Source organism: Barbus barbus (genome assembly GCF_936440315.1).
Source record: "Barbus barbus genome assembly, chromosome: 49".
Classification (NCBI taxonomy): domain Eukaryota; kingdom Metazoa; phylum Chordata; class Actinopteri; order Cypriniformes; family Cyprinidae; genus Barbus; species Barbus barbus.
In genome coordinates, this window is record NC_136727.1 from 21,540,980 (window position 1) to 21,558,903 (window position 17,924).

General features: G+C 38.5%; 2 protein-coding genes across 3 annotated transcripts in view; one reads left to right on the top strand and one right to left on the bottom strand.

Moving 5' to 3' along the window:
• Positions 1-937: 937 nt before the first annotated feature.
• Positions 938-13,796, bottom strand: LOC306867798 (fetuin-B-like). Of its 2 annotated transcripts, XM_079413683.1 has the most exons (8): positions 13,534-13,796; positions 13,252-13,362; positions 12,631-12,718; positions 11,663-11,829; positions 7,184-7,285; positions 6,909-6,989; positions 6,014-6,108; positions 1,464-1,723 (listed from the first exon to the last, which is right to left on the bottom strand). In XM_079413683.1, the coding sequence occupies exons 1-8, from the start codon at positions 13,726-13,728 to the stop codon at positions 1,612-1,614; spliced, it is 951 nt and encodes a 316-aa protein (XP_079269809.1). In that variant the 5' UTR covers positions 13,729-13,796; the 3' UTR covers positions 1,464-1,611. The 2 variants fall into 2 exon arrangements, with proteins under 2 accessions (XP_079269808.1, XP_079269809.1); XM_079413682.1 differs by lacking the exon at positions 6,014-6,108 and having other exon boundaries at positions 938-1,723; positions 13,534-13,795.
• A 1,184-nt stretch (positions 13,797-14,980) lies between these two features.
• Positions 14,981-17,924, top strand: part of LOC306867766 (anosmin-1-like) — a 98,386-nt gene continuing 95,442 nt past the window's right edge. The window contains exon 1 of the mRNA XM_079413627.1: positions 14,981-15,318. Within this exon, the coding sequence (XP_079269753.1) occupies positions 15,145-15,318 (174 nt within the window). The 5' untranslated portion in view covers positions 14,981-15,144. The remainder of the gene's footprint in view (positions 15,319-17,924) is intronic.

The following is a 17,924-nucleotide window of genomic DNA, read 5'->3' on the forward strand; positions in this document are numbered from 1 at the left end:
TGAACTGTTACCGTCTGGTCGACGCTACAGAGCTCCGAGCACCAGAACGACCAGACACAGGAACAGTTTCTTCCCTCAGTCAATACATCTCATGAACACTTGACAATAAATGTGGAACACACAACTATAATACACTATCCATTCACCACACTCACTTATTTTATTTTTATTTTCTCATTTCTAATTTGCACATACTTGACCTGAACATGCATAGTTGTCTATATTATATATTGTGTTTTTGCTGTTTTGTACATTGCCTATTTGGATATTTGTTGTTATTATTTTATTATCTGTGTCCTGTCCTGTTGCTGTCTCTCTGTTGCACTGTGGAGCTTCTGTCACTACAACAAATTCCTTGTATGTGTAAACATACTTGGCCAATAAAGCTCATTCTGATTCTGATTCTGAAAAAAGTCATTTTGCTACAATTTGCTACAATTTTATAAAAAATTTAATAAAGTACTGTACCTAACTGGCACATCATGTTTTTGTTGTTGTTGTTGTTGTTATGTAAAACCCTAATAGACAATACAAGATAAGACCAGACAGATAGAGGGGTAAAAACAATATTAATAAATAATATAAACAAATAATATTAATACAACTAATATTAATTATATTAATATACTAATATTAATGAAACTAGTCATTAAAAAGGTTTTTTATAACATCATCATGGTGCTATATAGCAATGCCCTATAAAAGCACCAAAAAGGGTTCTGCCATTGTTACCAAGCCAAAAGTTAAAAAGTTGTATGAAAGTTGAGGTAAAAAAAAAAATGAAAAAATGTATTATTTGATAAGGTATTTTAATTTAACAAATGGTAAATACATTTAGCTATAATTGATTGATTTATTTATTTTCAGTATAACATTAAAATGTAACAGTGGTGCATGTGTAAACTGATATTCTGATAAAAAGACAAACATTCCAAAATAAAATTAATGGTTTATTTGAAAGGTTCTCAACACAGTTCAGTTTCATTTGAAAACATGCTACATAAACATCACCGTTTCCTGCTAATGACCCATGATTGTATTTTGTGCATAATTGCTATTAGCATTCTCATAACATTAATATATAAAATTACCAGAGGTTTAAAGAGATTTGCTGGCAAAATTAGTTTCAAGTTTCAAATAAAGTAGAATTAAATATTTCTTTGCTGGTTTTGACAAGGCTTTATAAGAGAACTGTTAAGTATCACATTTGATCTGAACATTTTACAAATTACACATCTGAGAGCTTTCTCAAAGTATTCCATTGACCTGAATTGTAAATGTTGTGACTAAAGGCTCTCTAGACAGTGGTGTAGCGCGAAACCCCCGGACAGGAGCGGAACGGAGACGGGCCACTGGGAAAGATGCTCAGGAACACAGGTGAATGAGGAGGTGTGGTGCTTGTGGGTATCTGCCTCCTCTGACGGCGTGGCACGTAACGGAAGTTCAGTGGAGGTTTGACGGCGCGAACAGAGCCGCCTGCTTCCTCAGATGAGTCAGACTCGGCAGATTCAGTGGATTCACTGGAAGAGGTGGGAATGGTGGAGTCTGATGCTGGGAGTGATCCAGGTCCTGCAGGGATGGCCTGATACACGGGGTCGGCTAGCTGAGGTGTTACTGCTCCAACATGAGGGAATGAGGGCTTATGGATATGGGGAATATGAGCGTTGTGGGTTGTAGTTTTGGAAAACTTTCCCTCTTGTTGTGTCGGAGTGACAGCATGCACCTGTGAATCAGTGACAAAGTGCTGAGTGACCTCCTCGGGAGACATTCTAAAACACTTAACGTGAAAAATGCATTAAAACTCCTGTTTTAAAAAACTGTTTTTAAAAATCCAAACTCAATAAACACATTATAAGATCGTAATCAGCGTTGTTTACATTCAGCATGCATACTTTCTAATCCACAGCGTCCTCAGCAGTTTGGATGTTGGGAGAAAATGTTCAGTCTTACATCCAAACACAGAGCACCAGGATTGCTTGCGAGACATTGTTGATGTTATACCTGCTCGAGCACAGAGAAAAAGGAGGACAGTGTACAACCGCTTCAACCCTCGTGGCCCGGCCCTCCGAAATGTGACGTCACACTGCGGTGAGAATCAAAACGGTAGGCCTAGTGAGACTGACTTGGTTTAAAGGGGATTAAAAATTAGGAGTGGGTGGATTTTATCATTGTAGGGTCGTTGTGTTCACACACTGCCAACACACATTTATGTCCAAACACCAGGAAAAAGTGGATTTTGCATAGCAGGTGCCCTTTAAGCCACGTTAAGCATTTTTCACGTTGTGTCCACGTCCTCGCAAAAACATAGCCTACATACATATAAAAATAAATAAAACTCTTCACACAGTTTGCCTTACCATCTTTCAGCAGTAAAGGTACCACACTTTATACATTTATCACTAGCAAAGGTTGTCATCCAACAAACACAATGACAAATATTGCCCAAATAATTAATAACATTTTGGACCACTTTTGGCAAACATATGGCATAAGTCTATGTCATATGGCCAATCAATGTGTAAGCCTAACTTTTAAAATGTCCCACATTTGAAATGGTAAATATGCCCCATAAGTAGTGTTATCCAATACCATGTCAGATTGATGATTTATGACCCAAATCAGCATTGATTGACAGGTTGCCATATGCCAAATGTGAACATGGTCAGATTTATGACCGGATTTATGGCTATATGACCCCTCTGTCACCCTGACTGCCATGTCATCGGGGGCCTGTCATGCCTGACTGACAAGACAGTGGGGTGTGTGAATCAAAAGATCAAAACAGATGTTAGATCTGACTTCTGATGGATTTATTTAGCGTTTATTTAGACTCCTAATTTAGAGTTCCTTCCTGACCTGCTGCTAACATCTGGAGGTGTTTGGGTTCTTCCTGATTGTGGAAAAATGGCTGAGCAAAGTGTGTGTATTCTCAGCTCAACAGGATCAGTGTGTTGTTTGACCAATACGGTATATGTTAATGTCTAGTCCCCAATTTGTCCCTATCGGCTCATCTACATCCACCCAAAAAGCAAGGAAGTTGTCTGGGTTCCATGTTTGTGTTTTAGGTCGACCACTTTGGTGGATTGGTGCCTAGACACCAGAGCCCAAAGCTTCTCTCCTATCTATTTCCTACCGTGATGTGTCCGATGTAATGTTTTAATATGTTTGTTAACAGGAAGTTGTTTTTTTGGGGGGTTGGCAGACATCCAAACACATGTCCATGTCAAACCCATCTGTTCAGTTCTGCTTGATCTATAGGCTAAATTATAGCTAAGACATCACTGTTTTGATTATATGAAAACTGAAACATAGAATGAAAGTATTCACCAAGACCATATTTCTATATATGTCTGAAAAAGTTTTTTCGTTATCATCTCTATCTGTGTATGCTAACACCTCTGCAGGATCAGAACAACCTAAGCTGTTGGTTGAATAGATAAACTTATGAGGTGGTGTCTTAAGTTAAAAATTATTCAAACCACCAACTTCTCAGACCACCCACCCTATCCATTTCCTTCTAACAGTGAAGGTATCTAACTGACAGTGGATGAGAGTATCCTCTATGTGCTTGTGTTAACGGCTTTACAACAGAACTCAATCCGCTTCTGACTGGATGTTTTCTGCGTGCGAGGCAGTGTTACTTTTGACAGCAAATTTTGATTTAATTTTAGTCATATTCATGACTAAAAGGCCATATAGTTTAGTCATCTGAATTTTTTTTAGCTTTAGTCGACTAAATATCATAAGATTTTTAGTCGACTAAATCTACAGTAAATTTAGTCGGCTAAAATCTAATGGGTTTAGTTACAGTACATTTATTAAGCATTTCTTCAAAAATAACTCATTATATAGGTTTGATATTGTTTTTTTAATCTTGATAGACTGCAATTTAACTGCGGTGACACACAACATGCCTTTGTTAAAATTCAATAAAACCACTTCTCATAAAGAACAAGAATATGGTCTTCTTTTGAATGAAATACCAATGGTTATATAGGCTAATTATGCATTCTTTATAATAACTTGTTTACCATTCTTTCAAGCAGACATATTTATTTCTATAAATAAATTTAGATTGATCTTTAGGGTTGCTAAAGTTTGTCAGTCAAAAGCAGTGAGTGATTGTATGTCTTTCTTTTGTTGCTTGATTAACATCAATGACTCTGACAATATCAACTAAATTAGGCTGCTATCCCTTTAAAACCGAATGCACGGTGACGGATGCAATGTAGGCCTACTGATACACGTTCTCCCTACTGCTTACGTTCACAGCTGTGTTTACGCGAATACTCGTCAAAACAAACATTTCGACATCATTTTGTGTGTATTTCTCCGTTCATGCGACGTGAAAGAGTACTCACGTGCTGTGAGACGCGCTTTCTGTGTGTGTATGCTTCAGTGTCTGCGCTCAGAATACCGGACCGAATTGAGTTCTCTCTTGCGTCGATTTATGCGTATGTCTGCTCTCCTCTTACTCCCACATATTGACATTTTTGAACATTTTATGCGTCGTGCAGCAAGTGTATTTTAGCTTATGTCCCGCCGGTTCATATGTTCGCATCTATCCTTCTATGCAAATCTTCCCAAATCGTCCCCCTCCCTAACATTTTTGTCTCGTTTTTATTTGTTGATGAAAATGTAAATAGATTTATGGCATAATTTTTGTCATTCAAAAAGAGTTTTCGTTCGTTATTGTCTCGTTGTCGTCAGTGAAAAAATTTTTTTTTGATGAAAATGATGCCGAAAATGATTCGTCAACGAAATTAACACTGGTACGAGGTCTGAGTGGAACACGGACAAGCATAGTAGACTTTGGCTGTATCTGAAATCGTCCCCTATACCCTCAAATCAGGGCATTATTTGAGGGGACGGCCATTTTTGGTTGTGTCCGAAACCATAGTGGACATTCTTGAATGCACTCATTCAATCCCACAATGCACCGCAAAAATGAGTGTACAACCAACGGCTAGATATAACCCATAATGCACTATGAGAGTTGCGCGCCGAATGCCCGGTGGGGATTCTATTCTATTTAAAGAAATATGAGGTAAACGTTTGAATACATAGCCTAATGTGCGCACTTTTGGAGTAAAGTTTGTATGTTGTGTAGTGAAGCACTGATCAAAAATATGGAAGCAAACGCGGTTGTGTTTTTAAAATTTGAATAAAATGAAAACTTTAAGAATTTCAAATCACGAGCCAATATTTTACTCACAATAGAACATAGATAACATAACAAATGTTTAAACTAAATTTTTATGCATAAAATGAGCTCATTTCAAATTTGATGCCTGCTACAGGTCTCAAGATAGTTGGGACGGGGGCATGTTTACCATGGTGTAGCATCTCCTCTTCTTTTCAAAAGAGTTTGAAGACGTCTGGGCATCGAGGTTATGAGTTTCTGGAGTTTTGGTGTTGGAATTTGGTCCCATTCTTGCCTGATATAGGTTTCCAGCTGCTGAAGAGTTCATGGTCGTCTTTGATGTATTTTTTGTTTAATGATGCCAAATATTCGCCAAATAACGCCAAATATTCTCTATAGGTGAAAGATCTGGACTGCAGGCAGGTCAATTCAGCACCTGGACTCTTCTAGTACGAAGCCATGCTGTTGTAATAGCTGCAGTAAGTGGTTTTGCATTGTCCTGCTGAAATACACAAGGCCTTCCCTGAAATAGACGTTGTTTGGAGGGGAGCATATGTTGCTCTAAAACCTTTATATACCTTTCAGCATTCATAGTGCCTTCCAAAACATGCACGCTGCCCATAGCTAATGCACCTATGCACCCCCATACCATCAGAGATACTGGCTTTTGAACTGAACGCTGATGACACACTGAAAGGTCTCCCTCCTCTTTAGCCCGGAGGACACAGCGTCCGTGATTTCCAACAAGAATATCAAATTTGGACTCGTCTGATCATAGAACACTTTTCCACTTTGAAACAGTCCATTTTAAATGAGCCTCGGCCCACAGGACACGACGGCGCTTCTGGACCATGTTCACATATGGCTTACTTTTTGCATGATAGAGCTTTAGTTGGCATCTGCAGATGGCAAAGCGGATTGTGTTTACCGACAGTGGTTTCTGGAAGTAATCCTGGGCCCCAGTGCTTGAAGTGGAAAAAAAGAAGTGCCAGCACTCATGTGTGATTTACATAGTTTCTACATCATTTCTAATCATATATGGGATCATATAGCCTAATCACCCAGACCCTGACGATTTTACTCTGAGTACCGGCAACATGTCAGAAGTGCCGCTACTCTAAAGGCTAAAATATAGAAGTTTCTAACGGCAGCTGCAGTGACGCGCTGACTTTACTGATTAACGATTGCTTCTTTCATTCAGAAGGCGGGGCTTCCTGCGATTGAGCGGCCATATTGAGCGTTGCATTTTTCCCCATTCAAAACAATACGAGTGACATGTCTTAGGTATTCTATAGTAATTGAAGCTTCATCTCCATTTATCATTCCTGTGCAGCCACAGAGAAGCTTCTTGGCTCAAACCAGTATGCCATATATACGAAGTCGATCTTGTGTTGAACACTCACAAATCACATTTCTAACTGATAATTAAAACATTATGGTGGTGTTCATGTGTGCCAATTTAATAAATATGATTAATCTGACATGACTTGAAGAAATCAACATGAGACGACAAGGACAAATTATGGAAGGAATTAAAACAGTCCATTTTGGTCTTTCCATTTAGACTTTTCTAGAGCGAGAGGATAATAAGTGCACAGCGCAGGGAGATTCAGATCAGCTCTACTGGGTTTGGCTCAGTTTCCTTCTGTTACATTGAGGTGTTGATTTACTTCAGTCATCTGGCTTTTAGAGCTGGAAAGTTCTCGCTTTCCAGAGAACGACCTGGAGAAAAAGTCTGACAAACAAATATGGATATTTAGGGTACCTGTGGGCGAAATATTTCACAGGACACCTTCACATCTTGCTGGCCGTGGCCAAAAACCTCCCCGACACAGAACCCAACAGGCTGAAATGAAAACAGACAGACAGAATAACCACACTAGAGAAAGCAGACAGTTTGGCCAATTAGGGAACACTTCATCAAATAAAACGTTTTATGGTGTGAGAAAATAACATAGAAAATGTTAATAGTGGTGGATGTTAGGTCATTCACATGGGATCCAATTTACATGGACGTAATGGCCATTGGCAGCAACTCACCTCTTTACCTTCATGTCCTGGCTCACACTGAACCTCAGGGAATGGAGCAACTGAGCATTCCTGAACGGTGTACTCCACAAAACTAGCGGGAACAGGGGAGCTCTATGAAATGAAATAAATAGATTCATTAAATCTGGCCAGGGCAGGAGTCAGTGTCATTGTATTAAAGGGTTAGTTCATCCAAAAAAGTATTCTGTCATCACAGACTGCATTTTTATTAAGTAACTACTTGGATATGTTTTAGAGGAATTAAATGGCTTCAGAAGAATGTTACTTTTATTATGCATTTCTGTCCTTTTTAGAGTGTGACAGTGTCAGTCCGCATTCACATTTAATGATGTTTTATTAACAAAGTTCGGGAGGAGCATGTTCAGATAATTAACCTAATTAACACGAGAGGAGCACAATCAGTAATCAACCCAGTTAACAAGATGTTAAGAAGTGTGTATATATACACAGCAAATTTACCTCTGTTCCTTGACAGCTTTCCAGAGTTCCTCCGCCACCCCTTCTCCCGCACTTATAACTATTTCTGTCCTAACCAGTTCTCTGGGTTCAGAGCCCTCCCCTCGGACAGCACACCAAATTCACATAAACTTTATTCTATTTATTATATGTAAGTGTGAACTCGTGAATCACATTTTTGGGGTGAATTGAAATTAAGGATGGAAATGTGGAAAAAATAAAAATGTGATCATGGTACAGTGTAATTAGGCTTGCAAGAATAGTTTTCAGTTCGGTATCCGCATTGAAACTGGTTATGCACTTATTAATGCTAATTAGACAGTAGGTGGTGCTAGGAGTTCATTTTCTCTGCCCAAATTCCTACACAGAAGAGGTCACATTCACTGTTGTTTGGCAAAATTTTGCAGATGAAATCCAGTCAATTCAACAGGTATCTCTGTGATTTGGAAATTAGTAAAAAAAAAAAAAAGTTTCCTGCGCAGAAAGTGACCTCTATGTGAGCTGTGCTTTAAGGCACCAGAAAAGCTGGAACAATCAATCACTCCGCTTAGTGTTTTTCTATTAAAATACATTTTATTCAGGCTTAAGTATTAGTCAGTATCAGTTTAACTTTTTTCCTGTTCTTGTTGCATTTACACTGCTTTAACCAGCAGATGTCCTCAGCATGTAATGTTTTGAATGCATCTAAATGGTGAGTCTAGCTAGTGTAATCTATATGATCGAACAGTTAACATAGTTAATGTAGTGGAATAAAAACAGCACATTGTCTTTTTCACTGCAACTTCAATAAAGGCAAGACAGTATTGTCGAAACTAGTGCTCGAAACTATGATATTATGATACTCTCTTACTGCTGTTTAAATGCACAAGCCCTTTAAATTCTAATGAATTATGATTAGTTCTCAGACAAAAATTAGTTTGAAACCACAATTTTACTGCAAATACCATGGTTAAACCATGGTTAATTTGTGGTTATCATGGTTTAACTGTAGGAACCATGTTTTTTTTTTTTGTTTTGTAGTAAAACCATGGTTAACCTTAACAAAACGGGGGATTCTGAACTGTGCATTTTACTTTTTATTTGATTAATTTTGAAACCAAGGTTCAAAAAGGTTTTAAACTGTATTTGAAGCCGTTTGCTGAAATCACTTAACTGGAATCACTTGAGTTTAAAACCAACTCCGAACCAATGATTAGTAACCAAAAATGTGGTAAATGTTTCAAACCTTCAGAAGCAGGGTTTCAAACCATCACTACTTATTTCTGCATTAATTGTGTATATTTTCCCTCACTATTACAAGCTCTAGCTTAAAAAATGGAAAAGGGTCATTTCCAGGTAATAAATAAAGTTTATGAATAGTGTAGTGCTAACTGATATAACATTTATTACAGTATAGAAACTATTCTGCCGTATGTGTTTGAAGTATATAAAGCAATCATAAAACTGTCATTAGTAAAATATAGGAAAAATATGAAATCGAATACAAATTATTGGTTAATGTCCAGCAGTGAATTTTTTCTTAACCAATTAAACGAGATAAAGAGAAAAGAAAAAATAAAGCCTGTCAATCAGACAAAAAAGGTGTCGTTGTTACAGTGTACTTATTAATTTAAGTACTGAGAAATATTAATTAACTACATGTATTTACTATATGGTTAGGTGTTTGAAAAATACAACAGCTCCCTCCTACCCATAGGGAGTAGAGAGATAGAAGCAAGTTTATGGGTCAGCGCACGTTAGACTATATCCCCCCTCCAGGAGAAATGCCAAAAAGGGCATGTGGGCTATACTAAAACAAAACATAAGACAAATAGGATGAAGAACCCCTGGCCTGTAATTTACCCCAAATTCCCTAACCCATTATTGTAGGGTTGCGAAAAGCAGGGCTCTGGCTTCTAGAGTTATGAAGGTAAATATGAAACTATGCAAGCAAACCCGCATCTGCCCCTAATCCAAAACGACTGATCAACTCCTGTCTGGGAGATACCCTTTTGGCATCGGGCCCAGGATAAAAGGCACATGGGTGGAAAGGGCAAAGTACCTGGCCCATATGGCTACAATCGGTAGAATTTAGGGCAGCACTTTTTGGAACGAAACCAGATTTCTGGTTAGGATTATAGGAAACAAGTTGTTTGCCCATCAAGCCATAGGGGTTAGGTTTAGGACAGTGTTTGGTACCAGGTTAGGTCTAGCTAGAGCCGAGCTAAAAGAGTGTCTGGCCCACAGGGATACAGTGATTAGGTTTAGGGCGAGGGTTGGTTCAGGGTTAGATCCAAGCAGGGCCGGCGCCGAAGGGGGGGAATTCGTGGGCTGTGCCCCCCCAAACGAGTTACTGTGACCCCTACTTTCCATCCTCTCCCCTCCTTGCTGAACATGATCGATTTCGAAAGCGAAAGTGAAACCGATAAAACAACGCACATAAGAAAGCGATTGCACACTTTAGCGAGCGTCAGCAACTGTACGCAATCACAGATTGCACTCTTCCCCCCACCCCCCACACACACACAATGTGATTTGTGCCCCCCCTAGAAATTCAAATGCCCCCCTGATGGAGGTGCCCAGGCGCCGGCCCTGGATCCAAGTAGACCTGGGAATGCGAAGTTCTTGACTGAACTTGTTCCGGGCCAACGAACCAGACTGCAGCCCAAAAAGGTCACAACCCAGTAATCCTGGTCCAGCATCGCATTCAAAGAAACTTTGTTTGAAGTCAAGAAGGATGTTCACCCAATGTTTCCAGATGCTTAAACCGTTTCTAGCCCACTCACATCCCACCTTGCAGACCAGAGAATGATCTAAATCTTGAGCGTTTAAGGCTGAATATACAAAACCCATCTAGTGTGACTCATGAAATGGTCCTGTGCGTAACATGGTATGACCTGGTCCGACGGCTCTTGCCAGGGTTAAGTGTCGGGAAACCCAACGCCATGCTAGACCATACAATATGCGCTGTGACTTTCTCTTGTCTAATAGACCATCTGGGCATTAGCACAAGGTTTGGAAAGAATAGGTTTCAAGCCATCCATCTACAAAGGTTAAGTTTAGGGAGAGGGTCATTAGACCCAGCCAGGGCTAGATTTGGACCCAACCAGCCTTGGGAATGTGAAGTTCCTGAATTAACTTGTTCCAGACCAGCGAACCAAACCGCAACCCGAAAAGGTCACAGCCCGATAATCGGCTTTACTGATGAGATGCGCATGATAATCGCGTTCGATATATCACCCAGCCCTAGGTTAGGGTGTGGGTCGGTTCCAAGTTAAATCAGCTTAGAGTCAAGCGTGTTATTATGCTTACGGTTAGGGTTACTTGCATGAAATTATGCATAACTTTTTGTTATTGTAATAGTATGTACATGTAACGTGTAACAAGGACACCTTAAGATAAAGTTTTTTGTTTTTTTCCATAAACTGTCATCCATAAAATGCGTTACACAAATTCGAACATCTGGGTTGTGCTGTTCTGTTGTAAGTAATCTTAATGATTCCTAAATGCATCTACTTTCGGAAGGCCAAATAAAGTGCTTTTCCTTTCGCCTAGAAACACACAGCGTCTCCCTGACATCGCTGCATCAACACTACTGCGGTTACTGAAACCATGCCTTCTTTCTTTGCGTGAACATTTGGGCAGCATTATGCAAATATTTCCACATTGTGACGTAGACATGTGGGTGCATGTTTGAATGAGCCATTTTAGGAGGGCGTGGACGAGTCTTAACTTTTATAAAGAATATCTCTTTTGTTTTGAGACTTTAGTCTTTGCGACTTTAGGGATCTTACCTATGCACAATTAGCTTGTAACACTCCAAAGAGAAAAGAAAACTTGAAATCGCATCATATGACCCCTTTAAGGCTAGAATACTGATACAGGAATTACTGTTGTCAAGTAAGTTTCATTCATAATGTTTCCCCCTGTAAAATTTTACAATATAACCCAGTATTATGGTGTATCATGGCAAACCTAAATGACAACACAGTTTAATAAATTGTGAAAAACTGATTAATTGTCATCTTTTGTGACCTGATGGGAGGCTCTGGTGATGGTGTTCACAGTCAGGCTAACAGGAAGCGTGCTCTGTCTGTTGTATTTAAGGAGGGATTTCCGAGCTGCAGCGATGGCTTCCTTACTGTCGACCGGCAGCAGCAGAGGACAGACCGGACACGTCAAGCGTAACTTCTCTGGAGGGTCTTGGGGAAGGAAAGTAAAGAGATTAGTTCTTTAAGTGAGTAAGATAAAAGAAAAATTGGAAGTTGCATTTGATAAAACAGCAGTGAAGCATTGCAGTAGTTTAATTAGTTAAGTTTATTTGACAAAAGCAAGACATCAAACCTTGTTTGTCAATAAATTCCAAGACTTATTTCCATTGTGGTCCTTGCTGTTAAACAGAATCGGTAATCGCTTTTAAGCAGTAAATAAAATTACTTCTGAGGCATACATGTGTTTTATTAATGTGGTCCTTTTTCTAATATGATTAGATTATGATAAGTATCTTTCAAGCAAAAATATGATTTTACTGTTTGGCTTGAAAATATTATTAGACTAGGAGATTTGACTCTCCACTTTAGGGTCTAACCCTAAATCCATGAAATCTATACTAAAAGATAATGAAAATAATGGACAATGAATTTGATGATTGATTAATCATGTCTGTGCACTTGAGTCATGCCACTGCCCAGAAGTAAATGATACATTTCTATGGACAAAACACATACTTCAAACAAAAGCATAGTTTAGCATATCCTGCTCTGTCATGTGCTTTGATGCATGTGTGTGCTGTTTAATGGATTTGAGATGCATGAAATGCACATTTGTGTTTTATTAAAGTTATTAAACATTTATTTTTTCCCATCTGATTAATTATCAAAGTTATTGTTAGTTGCAGCTCCATTCTAGTTTTACATAAGATAAAAGGTTCACATTTTGAGATTTCTATTTTGCAGGGAACTCCTGCAAATGCATTCAGAAAGAAATGGAAGTAACTGGTTGACCTGGTACGAGTGTGCAGTCATAGCTGTAAAGGTAAGAGAAGCCCTCTGGGTTGTGGAGCACTGTGGTGTTACAGTTTCCAGAGATTTGCTACAACACAGGAAACACATAAATTGTCCATAAACCAACCTAAAATACACTTTTTTCTTATTCTTTTCTAGACGTATTAAAACCAGATTCTCTGAAACATCTGCACTGAGTTACTTCATGGATTAATATGAGTTAGAAGTTGGATTAGTCATAATATATCACTATCCGTGTGAGTTTTTCTCATATTTCTCATTTTAAAAAAGCCATACTGATGTCACTTTTCGCCACCATCACCTCTTTTTCACAATGCAAAGCACAGGTTTTAAAGTGCAATAATAGATTAAACAAAGCTAGAGATTTTAGTCAAGATTTGCATCCGTTAAGTGGTCATAATAGAGTTGCATGCAGCGAAAAATGGTAATGTAAAGTGTTCTGCTGGTTAATCTTAAACCCATGGTCAATATTTGTGAATTTACCTGATGGAATTTTAAACAGGTTAACAACACTACTACACTGTCAACCAGAAGCCATATATTCAATACAAACTTTAAGATGTACAGTAACAGCAAATAATCAAGACGCTGAAGCCTTACTGTTTCCATGAAAGGTCTAATAGCACATTTCTTCCATGATTTGGGACTGAGGACATGGCACTTGGTCTCAAGGACATCTAAATCAAGATAATAGACCTTTCCAGCTGGACCCTACAGCACAGGAAAGTGGACCTATGAAATAAACAGGTTCTTGCAAAGATGACAAATACATATATAGCATGGCTTTGAATCTGTAAAAACAATTAATTGAATAATATGAGTAGATCTATGAATGGTGTGGTCGCCTTTCCACTGGTGAAAAGGACAGCACTGTTTACCAACCTGTTGATGCGCCTGGACGTTTGTGATTCTATTAAGGGCAAATTTGTAACCTGTTTGTCTGTCCTCGTTTATGTACGTGACGGCCAGTCGGGACAACTTCTCCACTGTCTTGTCGTCACAGGGAACATGAACTAAACTTGTCCCCAAGACACACAAAATGTTTGCGGTCAGAAAAATCCAAATCAGAGTCAACATCTTTCTTTCTCATTAGAGACACTGTCATGCACAGGATAACCAGTTTTATTTCAAATGGAGTCTAGCATCCATTTATACCAGGAGATGAATGTGACTTTGGAATCAGGTTTGATAAACATTAACAAGATGATCAATGTGTGACCTCACTGTGATGTAAACAGCATGTGTGTGTGTCATAGTCTACAGGCTCCAAATCTACCCCAAACCTATTCAAACTGACTCATAATACACTCTTGTAAACGAAAATACAGGAAGAATAATCAATGAAACACTCTGCCTCAGGAATGCTCATTCCTCCTTGTGAAGACAAGTCATCTGCAGAAGAGTTAATTCCACAAAAAAAACTCTTTAATTTTCTTGTGAAAATAAATACCTTGATTGGCTAGTTCATCTGTGTTTGTTTAGAGACAGACCTAAACTTAGAGGAAGCTCGATATTTAGGTCCTGAGAAGAGTATTTTGGCTATATACTCTCTCATGTAGTAGTTACACTCTCTTCGATCAGAAGATGGCGCTGGTATTGCAATGATGCTACAAAAATTTCCATTCAGATCTTTGTGGATGGACACATACTGAGGCTGAATCCAGCATGGAAACGCTTTCTGCCTCGCTGGTATTTTCATATTTATTATGATTATCTTGTTCATGCTTCACTGTTTTTGCATTGTTTCTAAGACGTCCATCTCAAAAGAGTTATAATAATGACTCTGTATTTAACAATAACAAAGGAAGTATAAGAGATCCTCAGAAATTAAAACAATGTCTTGTCTTTTATTCATTTTCAATTAAATGTGTCACTTAAGTTATTCATGTAGCCCTGCTGAAAAAAAAGACAAAACAATAGAAAGCATCACATAATTTGTTTTACTGGTTATAATGAGACTTGTACTGGTTTTAATGGAAACTGTAATGGGCCCTGTGGGTCTCTGCTGGTAATTGGTCTCCTTCTATTGGTGGCTTGTTAAAACCAATAAATCCTAATGGAATATGTCCCAAAACACACTACAGAAAACCATTTTCACTGGGTGCAATGGTTAAAAGTTGATAGTTTGTAATTTGTATGTGTATTTGTAATAGAAACAATTAGAATTTCTTTCTTTTTTAACAGGGAAGATATATCCACTTGTCTCTGTTATTATCATAGCTTTTCAGAAGTCATTTATGAATAGCTTTTCCGTCTAACTAGAGATAATTCAGCGTTGCTTTTCTGTCCAGTGGTGAGCCAATTAAACATAAAGCGCCGGAAGTTTCCAGACTCTTGAAAGTTTCTCGTTCAAACATGGTTGAGATGACATGAGCTGAGTTCAGATGACAGGTTTGCGCGAGAGGGAGTGTCCAAGCGCGCGCAGCTTTCAGCATCCCAAGCATTCCACCGCACCACAGTCAACGCACATTTACGTGAACGTCCTCGCTGAAGATGTTGTTTCTGAGGAAGGTCTGCTGCTTTCTGCTCTGCTGTGTTTTTGAAGCGAGCGTTGCGCGCCGGACCGAGGAAGCGGAGACCTTGGAGAAGATTGAAAGCGCGCGCTGCGTCTCGCGCTGTCTGACGCTTCACATCACGCAGATCACCGCGCTATTCAGACACCTGCAGGTAAGAGCCGCCGAGAGGGAATGTTTCTCGCTGATAGTTTAGTTTAGAAGGTAGGTGCGAGCAATATAGCCTTTAAGAAGAGCTTCGTTGACCTTTATCGCGTTGTCACATTGGCACCTTTCTGGCTGTTGAAGAATAGCTGTTGGAAATATATAAAAACTATTAAAGGTCGAAACAATAAGCCACAAACACAATATGTGCAAACACATGAAAGCAAACAAACATACAAAATTATCAATTCATTGTTTTGATCAACAGCAAATTGTACGCCAGTTTAATTTTATGGTGTCCGTTTGTTACAACCGCTATTACAATAATAAATTAACATAAATTATAATATATTTAAACAATACATGTTGTTTCAAAGCGGGTTCATCAACAACAACAAAAACAACAACAGTAGGCCTGTAACTGTTGTTCAGTTTTAATACAATTTCTCGAAAGCAGAGGTATCACTTTATTTTAAGGTGTCCTCGTTACTCACGTTGTGTACTTACTATTATAATAACAATAGATTATGCATAATTACATGCAAGTAACCCTAAACCAAACCCTAGCCATATAGTAAATACATATAGCTAATTAATATTACTCAGTACTTAAATGTATAATTACACTGTAAAAACAACACCTTAAAATAAAATGTAACCCTAGAAATACAATAGTGTAACTATTCAGGTAAATTTAGTGTGAATATTGCGAAGTTCAGTGGTTATAAGCTCAGTTAAGCTAAAAAGTGTTTGAATTGGGTGTTTGAAACCATATATTTGTGGTCTTTTGAATCCCTATGTGACAACTAGCCCCAATCCCATTAGTTTCAGATGCCGAGTTGGGATCTTTTCTGAGCATATGCATTTGGTTTAGTGGATGGGAAACACATTGCTTTTTTTGTGTGTGAATGAGGTGTTTAACGGCTTTTCACCTGTTTTCTTCATGAGTTTATCCCCTAACTGACTGGAGATCAGCTCTAGTGCAATTGTAGTTAATTTTGTGGTATTTGGAGCTTGAATCATGAAAGCATATGGTCTGACAGCCCACCATGCAGCAAGACTCTCTCCTATATATCTGTCTTTCAGTTCTGTTTGCTGTGTATTTCTTGAGCTTATGTTTGTGGCAGCTCAACCCAGCCATAATTAAGTCGTAATTTGAGGCACATTATGAAAAACTATCCATTTGAGTAGTTCCAGACATTAAACTTTCTCTCTGATCTACTTCTAATCTAATTTTCTCCTCCAGTTCCTTTCTGTAAATCTTGATTGGACTTTTAAAGCTTTGATTTCATTATAAAATTTCATCTGGATGCCAGAGAACTTTTTTCTGCATGCATCTTGCATTTGCATGTTTGCATTAAAATATTATAAGATCCGGATTTAAACAGTGATAACTTGCCCTTGTTACCTTAAAGAGTTATTTCTGCCTGATTTCACACATTAAAAATAACTTTGTTGGTATGAATGTATTTAGGTAAAATTAGTGATGTTTATTTTTTATTTTTATTTTTTTTTACTTGATTAAAACCAGTTAATTTAGATGTTATTAGCCATTTTTAGCTTACCATTTTTTCAGTTTGTTAAAAAGTACAGAGAATATTCACTCTCATTGGTACCTGAGACCTTGATTCAATTAGCCAAAATATTTAATTAACGAGAGGGAGGGAGATTTGTAGAACGTTGTGAATGACAATTTGTTTTATTCTGCTCTGCTTTTTACAGAGTTCTGTGCGCACAGATGCCATGTAGGTCTGCTCATTACCCATAAAATAGCAACATGTTTTAGAATGAGACCACTGACACTCATATATGATTGAGTGTCGTATAACTGTTGCTTTTTTATTGTGGGAACTCTGGGAAGTAGCACGAGGGACTGCCTTGTAAACGACTCACTAACACATTCTTGTGCGAGCTTTGGTAAGAAGGCCTCTGAAAAGCATATTATAATGGCCTCATAAATTACTCCTACAATCACTGTAATTAAACAAGGATGAGACTCACTGCAGACTGAATTCTTCTCAGGGAGTTTCTTTATTCTAAGCAGAATTCCAGCCATAATTTCTGTTTGTAAGATGGGACGTTATGCAGGTTTCATGTTACTGCTCAAAGCATAGCTGGGGGTTTTGAAGAAGGTGTCCTCCCATTTTTCCTCAGCCCTTTTAAAAGTCAAAAACCAAAGCCAGTTCAGTGTCCTTACATGCACCAGCTTACACGAACCACTTCAAGAAAAGGAATGTTTGATAAGTCATCATCTCTCGAGCTCGTCCTTTGTTGCAGCAGCTGCTCTGACTGCAGGTGTACGATTTACGACATCTCCAGACAATGGTGTTTGTTGTGTTAATGGCGCGCATATCCAGTGTCAGCGCAAATGGTTATACTGCGGTAAAAATGCAAGTTATCGCACATTACAGGTGTAGAGTGACGGACATCAAACAAATGTAGGCAAAGTTTTCATTTAGGTAGAATTACACTCCTTCTTTGTTCTGCTGACCTTGAAGTGGTGTTCACACGGACACTGGAGGTTTCCCAGTCCACAGAGTCAAGGTTTGGCTCATTATTATGGGCTACACCATTCAGGCGACAAACATAATTAGGCCTAAATGTAAGATGTATGCA

Excerpts from the sequence above, each read along its gene's own strand:
- LOC306867798 (XM_079413682.1), bottom strand. The coding sequence starts at position 13,728 with ATGTTGACTCTGATTTGGATTTTTCTGACCGCAAACATTTTGTGTGTC. Across the intron at positions 13,363-13,533 it reads ACGTCCAGGCGCATCAACAG|GGTCCAGCTGGAAAGGTCTA; the intron begins GTTGGTAAACAG and ends CCTGTGCTGTAG. Across the intron at positions 1,724-6,908 it reads GTGAAATATTTCGCCCACAG|GTGCATGCTGTCACTCCGAC; the intron begins GTACCCTAAATA and ends ACTGATTCACAG.